Source organism: Kryptolebias marmoratus, linkage group LG20 (genome assembly GCF_001649575.2).
Source record: "Kryptolebias marmoratus isolate JLee-2015 linkage group LG20, ASM164957v2, whole genome shotgun sequence".
Classification (NCBI taxonomy): Eukaryota; Metazoa; Chordata; class Actinopteri; order Cyprinodontiformes; family Rivulidae; genus Kryptolebias; species Kryptolebias marmoratus.
In genome coordinates, this window is record NC_051449.1 from 2,496,436 (window position 1) to 2,509,860 (window position 13,425).

Here is a 13,425-nt window from a genome sequence, read left to right on the forward strand (position 1 = left end):
ATAATATAAGAGCTCAGATCCTTCCACGGTGGAGGTGTTCCTGTTTGTTGCCCAACGCTTGTTAACGAGTTTCTCCCCCGTTTTTTACTTCCTCTCGTGTCACGATCCGCCGTGTTTCTGGAGTCGGATCTCTGGCTCGGTTCTGCAGAGAGAACAAACCTCCATCCCACTCGAAATGTCACGAACGCCGTTTAATTAAATCCAAAGCAGCCGGGACTCTGGAGCCCTCGGCGTTTGTTGATTTTATTTGCATAAAAAATGTTGACTTGGTTTCAGGATTGAACTGTTTGTTCAGCCCTGCAAACATCCGGCGGGGAAGTCCAAACGCTTCGCAGGTTCTGTGCCGATAAATCCTGGAGAGATGGACGTTTTTATTCAGGGAATAAAAAAGATGATTGTTTCCAAAATGTCCGACAAACCTCTTGGATGGATGATGGCGTTAAAGTGATATTTCAGCTTTAATTTCCTGGTTAGTTTTTGGATCTTTACAGGTTTAAGCTGCTAAAATCTAAATCACCTGCTTCACCTGTTTCCCAGAGATGACCACCACAGCTCCGCCCACCACCGCGCTCGCCTCCACTCTGCCCGTCACCACGTTCGGCGCGACCACGGCGGCGCCGGCCACGATCCCCAGCACGACCGCCGGCGCGGACGAGGCGGAGGCGCTCGATGCTTCGGACCTGGGTAAATGAGGACGAACGTCTCGTTGTTCTTCGTTCCCGTCTGTCTGAACGAGTCTGAATGTTGGAAAAGTTTATTTGTGTCGTTCTGGAACCCAGTAAGTACCTGGTATTACTTACTGGGTACATACCAGTACTACATACCTTACCAGGTACATACCCAGTGAGTACATACTCAGTAAGTACCTGATACTAACTTTATATGTTCCCAATACTTACAGGGTGAGTACCAGTTACTTACCTGTACCTACGTACTCTGTACTCTTACTACTCAGTACTTACCAGGTACTGCATACTATGTACTCACTCCATACTACTTAGTAAATAGTACATACCAGATTCTTACCTGATAAGTATTAGTTACATACTGAGTACTCAGATAAGTATTAGTTACATACTGAGTACTTCCCAGGTAAATATTAGTTACTGGTAAACAGCTGGTATGCATTTGGTTCATGCCAAGTATGTACTGAGTAAGTATTAGGTACATATCAAGTACTAGTACAAGTACTTTCAGATGAGTACCAGGTACTTATTGAGCTGTATTTTGTTTTGCTGCTATTTTGAAGTGAAAACTTTATTCCTGTTCTGAGTTTGAAAAAGTCGAGCTTTTTGTTTGTTTTGGCCTCCTTGACCTTTGACCCCAGCCTGACTGTCCCATCTGTCTGTAACAGGAGACATCATGACCGCCAACCCCGACCTGGAGATTCCAGGTGAGAAACCCCTCCCCCCTCCCTCCCGCCATCTTGACTCAGTCTTCTCTGTCGCCGTCGGTAACAACAAACGTTTCCGTCTCAGGAAACAACTCTGAACGATCAGAGAGCCGCTCTGTAGTATTTGTATCCCAGTAAAAGTACTTTAATCAAGCTGTGAGGAGCAGTAAAAACAGGAGTTACGTCACATTTCGTCTCAGATATTTTAAACTTTTCCTTTAAGTTTTGAACGAAGCCGTAGAGCCGTCGACTCTCAGCTGCTCCCACATCTGTAGTAACACGGCGAATTGTCTCTCTGTAGCCGTCGGGGACAAATACACAAACAGGAAATCAGTTTTCAAGTAGATTTTTGTATTTTTGGGGGCGTCTGATGACCAGCAGAGGGTGCAGGGAGGGTGTGAAAATGCTGCTAAAGCCAAATAAAGAGCATTTGGTCCCTGATTTCAGAATCTAAAATGGACAAGACTACAGATAAAATAAAGTTTAGGAGTCTTAATGGCTGAAGATTGAAGCTGTTCTGGTTGTTCTTCTACGAGACGGAAGGAGGTTAAACCCCTCATGTTTGGATTCTGAGTGAAACCAGATTATTCAGAGATGGGAGAAACGGTCTGAAACGGTTTGTGCGTTTGGACTCGTTTGTGTTGCGCAGCATGAGGCATGCGGAGCTTCCCTCCCGTGCAGATTCGCCAGATTTAACCCGTGAACGTCCCCCCGCTGAGCCGGAGAGGAGCGAGGGGAAGGGAGGAGCTGGGAGAGCTGCAGAGAAAGAATTAAAAAAAAAATAAAATAAAATAACCTCCTGGGTCTCAATTAGCTGAGCCGAAGCATCACATGAAGACAGTTTGGGGTTGAACGGAGCAGCGCCAAAGTCGTCTCTGCATCTTATTGGCCTCTAAAATCACGGCGCAGAGGTTTCTGCAGCGAAGAGCTGCGAGCACGAGCAGAAAACAGACTTCTGTTTTATTCCAGGGGCTTCAGCCGCCTGAAACGTTCACTTCAGCACCGAGCGAGGCGGTAAAATCCAGCTTCTTTGAGCCAAACGTCGAGACGATCCAGGTTCGATCCGTCTGACATTAGGATGTTTTCCTCTCAAACTGTTTGACAAACCGGGAGCTTTGTGTGTTTTTATTCAGTCGTTTAAAATAAAAGCAGGTCTGTATATTAGGCTTCACAGAGCAGTGCTGGTGTAATATTTAACTTAACGGCTTCATTTCCGTCTGTGCACAGCTGATTTACGGCACAAATTATTCATTTACCAGGAAGGATGTTTGTTTTTCTTCTTTTAAGGTTCAAACATGAGTTTAAACGACTGATTCTGAGGATTTAAGAAGTTAAACGTACTTTAATGAGGTATTAACAGAGCAATAAGAGAGAGAAGTCCTATCCTAAAGTTTGAAAACCAACAGTTTGTTTCTGTTTTGCTTCCAAGCAGCCAAACTCTCTGATGGTCGCTTAAAGTCGTCCTGAAGAAAAGTTCTCCAGACTTTCGTTTTTTGGGCTTCGGCTGCTTTTTCACTCAGTTTCTGTCCTCCATGTTCTGCAGTTTGTGCTGAAGAACATGGAGGACAAAACAAACTAAACTAAAAGTAGATATCTACAGAAGAAGACCTGAGAGAGGCACCAACTTCACCTCGTTGGTGGGAGTCGAGCCGCTGCTCCTCCTCGTCGAAAGGAGGCAGCTGAGGTGGAGGTTTTTCACTGGGAGGAGACCTCGGGGCAGACTCAGAGGACTCTGGAGGGATTCTGGATCCTCTCTGGTCTGGAATCTGTCCACAGGTCCAGCTGAGGAGGAGTTCTTTAAGTTTTATGTGATTCGTGAGTCAGAGTTTAACGGACGAACGAACATTTCTCTGAAAACGATCCTGGACTGAAAAATCAGCCAAAGAAAACGTTTTCGAAGCGTTCAGAAAGTCTGAGGAACTCCTGATCGCGATCATCTCTGAACAGTGGTTCGCGGTAAACGGCGACATGTGCCGTTTTATTTCAAATAAAACTACGAGCCTCAGATAATTAAAACAGATTAGTCCGTAAAGCCAGCAGGAAGTCGCAGCGTCGGCTTTCTGACGGCTCCGAACAGAACTTCTGGTTCCACTCGGTTTGGCTCCCCGGATGGTTTTACAGCTCTGGGTGGGGGTTCATAAAATACCTGGGATTCAGCTGAAGGCTGAATGATAATTAGATCCTTATGGTTGTTTTCACAAAAGAACAAAACTTTAAGAAGACTTGATGCTCTGATTTTTATCTGATCCATTTCCGTCTCCTTCCTGCAGCTTACCTGTGGTTCGCCTGCAACTTTGACTTCTCGTCGTTCTGCGGTTGGACCAAAGAGACCGGTTCTGGGGCCGAGTGGTTCATCCAGACCAGCGAGGCTCCGGGGGTCCACCGGAGTCTGATCCTCGACCACACAGGTAGGACGGCCGCCGTTCCAACGCCTCGTCCTGGAGCGTTTCATACAAGTCTTTGGTAGCAGAACACCACCGATCAGGTCCTGGAAGTACCACGCGTGTACCCAGTAAACACAAAGTACACGCCCAGTAAGTACTCTGGAAGTACCAGATCTGGAAGTAATTTGGCCCAGATTGGTGGGAAAAGAGCTGCAATCAGAACAAGAGACTAAACTTGTTTCAGATTGTTTTTTTTATTAATTACCTTCCTTTTTTTATGACAAAGTCCAGCGATTAGACCGAGCCCGGTAATTAGTTTCAAGTTGCATTGATGAGAGTTTCATTAAAGCGTTATCTTTTAAATTTTTAATGCCACGTTTCAGCTCAGCGTCTGTAAAACTGCGCTTGATAAAGCGGCGGCCATCTTGTATTGGGTTCACTCGTTGAACTCCCAGTGATGACGCTCTGAGAGGTCCGTTTAGGAGATATTTCGCTAACAGACAGTTTTCCTGACTGACGTCCATCACTCGATGCTGAGCAGGGAGTGAAATGAACTCGTAGCAGTTCGGCGCTCTGACGGACGGCGTGAACGATGAAAATGGCCTTGAAGTCGTTGACGTTTTATAAGAAAGTGGAGAAAAGGAATCCATCAGAGCGCCTCACCTCTCCGGCCCACGGCTTTGATGGATGTTTGCTCAGAGGCGGCGGCAGCTCTGAAATGAATCATTTCTCCTTGATTTCTTGACTTCACCAGATCAGAAGTAAAAAATGAGCTCTTTGTGACGGTGGGTCACACTTTCCTCTGACGCCTGCTGATACTCGCTCCTTTGTTTTCGCTGGAAACCTTGTGAAGTCCTTGATGTCTTCGGGGCGTTTGAGGCTGGAATTCGAGACATGAAAAGACTCTTTGTGTCCAGAACACCCTTGAGGTTTTGGGAGGCCTTTATTGTCACAATAAAACTCCATCTGAAGTCTTTTTTTTCTGTAAAAATGCAAATATAGGCTGCATGTTTGGTGATTAAATCCCATCTCAAGCCGTGGTGTGTTGCTGCCCCCTGCAGGCGGACCGGGGAACTTCATCTACATGCAGCTGACGGACTCGGACGCCTCGAGTAAACCTAGAGACGACAGAGACGAAGACGAGAAGGTGGCCCGGCTGGCCAGCCTCCCCATCACCTCGCCCGACGCCAACCTGTGCATGATCTTCTGGTATCACATGACCGGCGAGCACGTGGGGGCGCTGCACATCAAACACCGGCAGGAGACGGAGGACGGACGCGTCCTGTGGACGATGAGTGGCCATCAGGGGAGCCGGTGGAGGGAGGGGCGGGTTCTCCTGCCGAGCTCCAGCCTCCCGTATCAGGTGGGTTTAAAGTGAGAGGCTGAAATCTTATCGTTCCTAAAATCACAGCTGATCTTATTTAGACCAACAGAATTCATTTATAAACGTAAACAAAGACGAGGAAAAGGTTTTCAGCTTTTTATAAACTCCTGATTCAGTTTAAACTTTTATTAAATGATCGACAAACTGAAGCGAAATCTGTGGCGATAAATGGTGACGTGTTTCAGGACTGAACTGAAAACTCATAAAAATACTGAACCGTGAGTGGATCCAGAGTTTAGGTTTTTATTTCAGATTTTAAAATCTGCTTTTGTTTTTTTTTTCATATTTCAGTTTTTTAGCTATTTTTTCTCTACTTTGTTTTAGCTCTGAGAAACATTTCAGCTTAGTTTTTCGGTCTTTAGCTTTGTCTTTGAGGTTTCTTTAGCTGAATGAAGGTTTTCTTTAGCTCTAAATGTTAATTTCTTTAGCTGGTTGTGGGTTTCTTTACCTGATTGAGGGTTTCTTTAGCTCTATATGTGGGCTTCTTTAGCTGGTTGTGAGATTCTTTAGCTGATTGTGGGTTTTTTAGCTCTGTATGTGGGTTTCTTTAGCTGGTTGTGAGTTTCTTTAGGTGATTGTGAGTTTTCTTTAGCTGTATGTGGGTTTTTTAGCTCTGTATGTGGATTTCTTTCGCTGGTTGTGGGTTTCTTTAACTGATTGTGAGTTTCTTTAGCTCTGTATGTGGGTTTTTTAGCTGATTGAGGGTTTCTTTAGCTGGTTGTGGGTTTATTTAGCTGTATGTGGGTTTCTTTAGCTGATTGTGGGTTTCTTTAGCTGATTGTAAGTTTCTTTAGCTCTGTACGTGGGTTTCTTTAGCTGGTTGTGGGTTTCTTTAGCTCTGTATGTTGATTTCTTTAGCTGGTTGAGGCTTTCTTTAGCTCTGTATGTTGATTTCTTTAGCTGGTTGAGGGTTTCTTTAGCTGGTTGAGGGTTTCTTTAGCTGATTGAGGGTTTCTGTAGCTGGTTGAGGGTTTCTTTAGCTGGTTGAGGGTTTCTTTAGCTGTATGTGGGTTTCTTTAGCTGGTTGTGACCTGTCGGTGTGGCGTGTCTTCAGGTGGTGGTCGAAGGCGTCGCAGACAGACGCAGCTCTGGACTCATCGCTGTGGACAACATCCAGGTCATGGATGGACTCGACATCCAGGACTGCAGGGGTGATTTGTTTTTAGCTGTTTTGTCTCAATAAACAACAAATGATTTTCTGTTTTAGCTGTTTTCTAATAAAACAAACATTCCTGATCTTCAGTAACTCAGACTTTTATTTTGACTCCAGATCCAGAAACTCCAACTTCTCCTCCGACCGACATCTTCATGCTCCGTGAGTATTTTACCTCCTCTGCTTTGAATCTAAACTCACACGAAGGGAGGGGGTGAATACTTTTGGTGATATAGTTTCCATTTCCATCAATCCAATTCAAGATGGCCGCCCCATTTAATGGACCTTCTCCGACACAAAACGGCTCTAATTCAGCCAGTTTTACAGATGGATTCTGAAATTATAATTTACACACAACTTTGGATTATTTTACCTCCTAATTGAAGTAGATCTGTTAATTTTATGTGTTTTAAAGTTTTTTATAAATTTTTTTCCCCTCTGACCTTAATTTGATTTCTTCTGTACATAAAAAACCAAACTTTTGTCGATTAAAACACCTAAAATGTTTGTTATAATTTAGAGAACTGAATCCCAGATTACTGATGGCTCTGTCTGTCAGAGCTCAGATTAAGTGTTGGGCATGACTTTCAGCTACTACCACTCTGAATCTTAGCTGAATATCTGAGTGGCGGCCATCTTTAGTTGGGTCAAAGAGGTTTTCTGACGCTGTGTCCCCTGTCCCGCAGCTGTGGACTCCCTCTCCCAGGACACGGGGGACCTCGGCGGGCCGGGCAACATGCTGAAGACCCTGGACCCCATCCTCATCACCATCATCGCCATGTCGGCGCTGGGCGTCTTCCTGGGCGCCATCTGCGGCGTGGTCCTGTACTGCGCCTGCTCGCAGGGCAGCATGACAGACAGGAACTTATCCGCCCTGGAGAACTATAACTTTGAGCTGGTGGACGGCGTGAAGCTAAAGAAGGACAAGATGAACGGACAGACGCACAACTACTCCGAGGCGTGAGCGTTCAAATGAGGTTTTTAAAAAAAAAAAAAGGGGGGGGGCGGAGCTGCGGACACGCGGCCAATCAGGAGGGAGGAGCACGGGGCTGAGGCCACCAATGGGACGGCAGGGTGGGCGGACAGCGAGCCGACGATTCATTCCTCAGGAGCTGCGATGGAAGGGACTGACCTGCAGGGGGCACTGTGTATAAATACATCTGTACAGCAAAAAAACAAAAAAAAGAGAAGAAGAAGAAAAAAGTCTGGATTTGTTTTTGTTTTTGTTTGTTTTTTGACGTGCTTTGTTGATTAATCACATGCTGGTGTTGAGACCAATTCAGATGAAAGTATCGTTTTTTTTTTTTTGTCGTTCTTGTTGTTCAGGTTGTTGTTTTACGGGAAACTTTGTGACGTTTAATATCTGGCTCTTGAGTCCCGGTGGAGGCGTGAAAGTGTGTGTGTCGCCCTCATCTACATCTGGTGTGTGTGTGTGTTCCTGCTGCAGGCCGCCGACCTGCTCCGACAGTGCCTTTTTTTTCCCGTTTTTCCGTTGCCTTGTTTTCTGCCGGTTGTTCTACCATCGGCCGGCCGGCGAAAAACGTCCAAACTGTGATCACAAAACTGCTTTTTTTTATTTTTCACCGGCTGTAAGTCCCCCCCCCGCAGACCCTCCTACTTGTCTGGGTTCAGAACTGAAGACAGGAGGACGGTTCGGACCCTGAATGCCTCATTTTCATCCAGCGTATTGTACATACTGTAGGTTTTAATCGAGTCGAGCGCCTTTTTCTAGAAAGAGGAAAACGAGAGCCGTGCTGCAGCATCCTTCCAGGAACAGTTTCTCACCTGGTGGCTGAGAGGAGAGAGTGAATTTCTTTCTTTACAGGGTAAAACTTTGGCTGCAAGGCGACAAGTTGAAGACGAATCACTGATCCGGGTTTGGATCAGAGAGCTTGAGTTTGAAATGTTTGGAAACATTTTTAGATTCAATCATTTCATTTTTTAATCTATGGGTTTCTCAGTTCGTGACTGAAGGAAATCAACAAAAACTTGAAGTTTTTTGTTTTATTTGACAGATGTGGATCGTTGGTTTCACTGATTAACGAGGAGCAGAAACGCCGCCGGTCGTCGGCCGTTTTTCCGTCGTTTCTTCGGATTTTGGTGCATAAATGGTGGGAAACGTTCTTCGTTCTCTCTGCTTCCTGTGGAACATCTGTGAAGAACATTTAATCCGATCTGGTCAATAATCTGAGTATCTTACCTGTCGTGGAGAGCTTCTGTTTGGAGGAGAGGTTAAAACTAACCGCCGGTCTGATTGAAGCTGATGTCTTTTAAAGGTGGCGTCTCGCTGAGGATGCCGTCCTCTGCTGCTCTGAATGTGTCCAAAACTTCGTCTCACGAGGCTCGCGAACGTTTCGAGACACTTTGAAGACAAACCTGTGAGATACCACCTTAAACAGCCTCCTCCTCTTCCTCATTCTTCTTCTTCTTCTTCTTCTTCTGTTCCCTCTTCAGCAAGTCGTCCTCCTCCGTCCCTCTCTGTCCTCTGCGTCCACACGTCTCCTTCCTGGCAGCTTCCCGACCTAAAAACAAAACAAAAAAATGTCACCTTTCAAACTGCCGCCGGTTTCATTTCATTCTGACAGACAATCCTGACGGAAGTGCTACAGCTAGCCGCCGCTGCTGCTGCTTCTCGCGCTCGCAGACGTCCGCGGAGTTGGACGGGAAGAAGCGTGTTAAAAACTCAAAGCGTCAGTCTTCGTCTCGGCCGTTAGCTCGTCAGTCCTGTCAACTTTAACGTCTGTCCCTCGATCTGTCTGCTGCAGGTAAGATGTTTGTTACTTTTTGAAGAAAACCAAACTCTCCTTCAGTAATAAATGGATCTTTGATTTATTCTTCCTGTTTCAGGAGCGGTAAAGCTGTTAAATCTGTTAATTCTGGCCCTTAAATGCGTTTGTTTTAAAACTAAAATGGTTTCATTTCACTTTGAATCGGATCACGGTTCAGTTTCAGGAACATTCTCCGTCGGATCGGAGTTCGAACTGTTGGAACGATCCTCCTTTTCTCCACGTCTGGCAGAAAACGAACCTTTAACGAAGCGAAGGATGCTGCAGCGCTCGGCTCGTCCTGAAAACAAACGTTGCACTGATATATTTAAATAAGAATTTATGTGTTTTATGATGTTGATTTATGAAAAGAGAGGAAGACGAGGAGGGAGGAACAGGCGTTGCTTTGTTTTAACGTGGTTTCAGAAAACCAGGTTACAACTCTGAAATGTACAATTTACAGAGATGTTTTTCATTCTTGAAAAATCTTATATATTGAAGCGTAACAGTTTTATTTACTTGGTATAATATTATCACCTTGTTTTGTTTTTTTCGTACCGTCACTGATGTACGTGCCATTGTTTTAGGACGAGAAAAAAAAGAGAAAACGTTTTATTTTCTGTACCGTTTCTGTAATTTTGTTGTCTCAAAAACAAAAAAAAAAAAAAGGAAAAATGGAAGTAAATCGTATTGGAAAGCAGTGAGGCCTTATGTGACTAAAAGTATTGTTTGTACTTTCAGAACCAGAACCCATCCGTCTCTGTTGTCTCAGACTTTCAGCTGAATATTACATTCCAAAGAATTGGATCAAATAAATGTTTTAAATAATAAAAATCTGCTTCTTTCAGCGCCTGACGTTACATATTTAAAGGGTAAATATGAAAAAATTAGTTTTTGTTTTAACTCTGAGCTGTTTTATTTGCAGGAATTTAAAAAAGAAATGAAACAAACATCCCTGGGAGGAGTGACTCCAGCGTTAGCAAAATATCTCCTTAAATGTTCAGCTGATTAACCATTCAAAATGGCCGCCCACCCTAAATAAACGGCTACGGCTCGGTCAGATCTGCAGACACTGAGCTGCAGCTGGGTGGTAGTAGCTGAGAGTCGTTAAAGGCGGCGGGCGACATGCATTCCTTCAAATATGAGCTTTTTTTAAAGTCATATTTGGAGGATGTGATCAGGTCTTCATAAATCTGGTTTATTTATTTAATCTTTTACATTTTAAAATCAGAGTTGCTGTGTTGTTTTTCCTCCACAGGGGGGCAGTGTTCCCCTTCATGATTCATCCACTGGCCTCTAAAAGCTGCTTCTCTTTACCTCAGAGAGGAAAAATCTTTCTGAAGCTGACAGAAATCAGAAGAAAGTCCTGATTTAAAATTAATAATCAAAGATTGAAATCCCTGAAAGTCCCTCTGAATTGTGACGCACTGAGAGCCGAACAGGAACGCCAACAAGACAGGAAGTAACAGATTCAGACAGCGTGGGGGGGGACCGACCCGAACCTCCATCAGCTGAACCTTCAGCTCCTGAAGGACCAGAAGGTTTGATGGACCAGAGTCTGGAGACGGACTGCAGAGAACGTTCTGAAGAGGAGAACCACCGCCTGGAGGACCAGCGCTGGCTTCCTCCCACTGTCGGACTGGCGCCGGCCTCCTCCCGCCGTCCGGAGGTGAAACTCCTCGCCGACTCTGTGACATCATCGTAAAGCTCGGGGGTTCCTCTGGTGAAACGTGGGGCTCCAGTTCCCGACAGCATCACTCCAGACCAAACCTGCTTCTTCTTCTGCTTCCATCTCCCCTGATAAACGCTGCGACAGGAACATCCCCGGCGTCCTACAGCGGTCTGCCACAGCTGGCCCTGCCTCCTTCTAACCGTTGAGGTAGCTCCGCCCAAAATCGGCCCACAGAAACTCTAAAAACAAGTCGTTAACGTTTGAAACCAGAGGAACGAACCACTGGAGGTTCGATGATGGTTTTTAACTCAAAGAAAAACATGAAAACTCCTCATTTTGATATTTGATTTCATTTCCTCTTTAACGCTCTTCATCACTCTTCTTCCTCAGAGTCTGACGTGAGCTCCAGCCATGTTGGGTCCGTTCAGGCCCGGTTCCTGACCCACAGAACCTCTCTCCTGTGTTTTTTTTCTGAAGCCATGAAGTGACGACAGACTCCGTCCTCGCCCTCTGACCCTGACGGATAATCAGGTGTTTTACCTTTTTTTAAGTTAACCTCCGTCACCTTCGGCTGTTTGTTCCTCAGAGACACCTTCGCCATTTTGTTCCTTAGAGACACCTTCGGCTGTTTGTTCCTTAGAGACACCTTCGGCTGTTTGTTCCTCAGAGACACCTTCGGCTGTTTGTTCGAACCCCTCAGACAGTTATAAAACCCCCGAAACATAAGAAACAGCTGCAGGAGCGTTTGGTAGCTAATTGGGTTAATTAGCAGCAGGTAAGAAAGACGACTGGGGATAAAAAGAATATTTTAGAGAGGCCAACGTCCACAGCTGCCTCTCTGATGGTATGGAGGTCCATTAGTGCCTCTGGCGTGAGCAGCTTGCACACCTGGAAAGGCTCCATCAATGCAGGACAGTAAATACAGGTTTATGAACATCTGCTTCCATCCAGCAAAAATCTGAATCATCACTTTAATTGTTTTAGAAGTAAAATGAAAAGATTTTACTGACAGTAATGTTAATTTATTTATATATTTTATATTGTTGAAGTTTAGTAAATAGTCCTACTGCTGTCTTAAAAAATGAATCAGGTTGTTATTATTTATTATTGTTATTATTTTAAGTGAAGAAAAAGTGTTTTAATTTTCTGCATTAAAAAGGCTTCGGTGTGCGCATGCGCGTTGCGCTCCGTAATATTCACCGCAGTCGAGGTGAAGCCGGGTTCATCACTCTCGGGGTGTGTTTGTTCACTACGCCTCTGCGTGCCGCCGCGCTTCCTGTGTGGGCGGGGCTTGGGTGAAAATGAGAGGTTTAGAGGCATGGAAAAAAAACGGGTCTTAAAGCAGAGCTGAGGTCGCGTTTCCGACCAGCCCGTGGATCCTCCGAGATTATTTCGACTCGCATCAAACAGTCCGGACGAGGAGGCTTTTATCTCCTCCCGCCTTTTAACCGGATTTTTCACGCGACCATCTCGGCGGTGCGGATTCTGGGTCAAACAAAGCGGACCCTTGTGTCAGTTTTAGCTAGTTTTTAAGCTCCTTTTTTCTGTTGTTTTTCCGTTAAAAGGCGGATATTTTTTTCGGACCTAATGTCTCTCTGAACCCGCAGAAAAAGGCAGCAAGGCACCATTTAAAGGTGAGTTGTGTCAATTTAACCGGTTTTTGTCCCGAATGGTCTGAAAACAAAGGAAAAAGGGGCGAAGAATGCGTCTCCTCAGGCGCAAACTTTGGGTGTGGATAACCACTAACTAATCAACTAACTCACTAACTAGTTGGAACTAGCGTCGGTTAGTTTACCCAAACCCTAGAGGGTGTCTTTTAATCAACATAACTCCAGATTAAAGTGTTTTAACCTCTGAGCTTAAGCTGAGAAGTAGGCCAAAGTAGCCGCTTTGGTCGAGCCCAGACGCAGGATATTTGGCTTTATTTGTGTTTTTTATTAATATTATAATTAATTTATCTCCCTTTTAGTAAAAACCGTCTAAAACAGTTTGTTTGGAGTGTTTTAGAAGTTAGATTTGTGCTCCTGGATGTCAGATTTATTGTTTTAAAGATCTCCCAGTGGTTTAAATCGCCTTTTTTAGGGTAAAATATTTTAATTTTAATTAATTTTCTTTACTTGAAGCCTTGTTATTCGGCTTTTATTGTTGAAATTTCACCTTATAAGTCCTGTTTACAGCTCTGAATAAACAAAGAATGTCCATTCAGAACTCCAAACTGCTGTGTGGAGTTGGCTTCGGCGGCCATTTTGACCCGATTGGCTCCAGGAGTTAATTGGCTGCAGGTCCACACCCACCAGTGTCTCCTTTCAGAGGGGAGATATTTTGCTAACAGATAGAGCCGACTCCCAGCAGCTCGGGATGTGTTCAGGGATCACTCTCAGCTACTACCACCCCGACTCTGAGGGAGTCGACTGGCTCGTCAGATATTTTGCTAACAGACACACATATGCGAAAACATCATCGCCCGCCATCGAAAGGCGACGGCGGGCGATGATGTTTTTGTGTTTTCCTCCTGTTATTCTGACACTAAAGTTGATCCAGATCGTTAATCTGGGTTGAAGGTTAGTTTAATCCCTGGTGGTCCTGAGCCGGACCCGGTTCTGGACCCGTATAAACTGTGGTTAAAGACCCGGTAAGGCCGGGCCCGCTTTAGTTAACCAGAACCTCCTGCTGA

The 13,425-nt window shown here is 45.0% G+C and overlaps 1 protein-coding gene across 5 annotated transcripts in view; it reads left to right on the forward strand.

Moving 5' to 3' along the window:
• The window catches only part of LOC108243851 (neuropilin-1a-like), a 152,771-nt gene extending 142,858 nt beyond the window's left edge, over positions 1–9,913 (forward strand). For 4 of the 5 annotated variants that reach the window (XM_025008902.2, XM_025008901.2, XM_025008903.2 and 1 more), the window contains 7 exons: positions 538–684; positions 1,355–1,393; positions 3,664–3,801; positions 4,839–5,140; positions 6,216–6,312; positions 6,432–6,476; positions 7,001–9,913. In XM_025008902.2, coding sequence (XP_024864670.1) covers positions 538–684; positions 1,355–1,393; positions 3,664–3,801; positions 4,839–5,140; positions 6,216–6,312; positions 6,432–6,476; positions 7,001–7,278 — 1,046 coding nt within the window. In that variant the 3' untranslated portion in view covers positions 7,279–9,913. The remainder of the gene's footprint in view (positions 1–537; positions 685–1,354; positions 1,394–3,663; positions 3,802–4,838; positions 5,141–6,215; positions 6,313–6,431; positions 6,477–7,000) is intronic. The other variant, XR_005234570.1, reaches the window with a different exon arrangement.
• Positions 9,914–13,425: the final 3,512 nt, after the last annotated feature.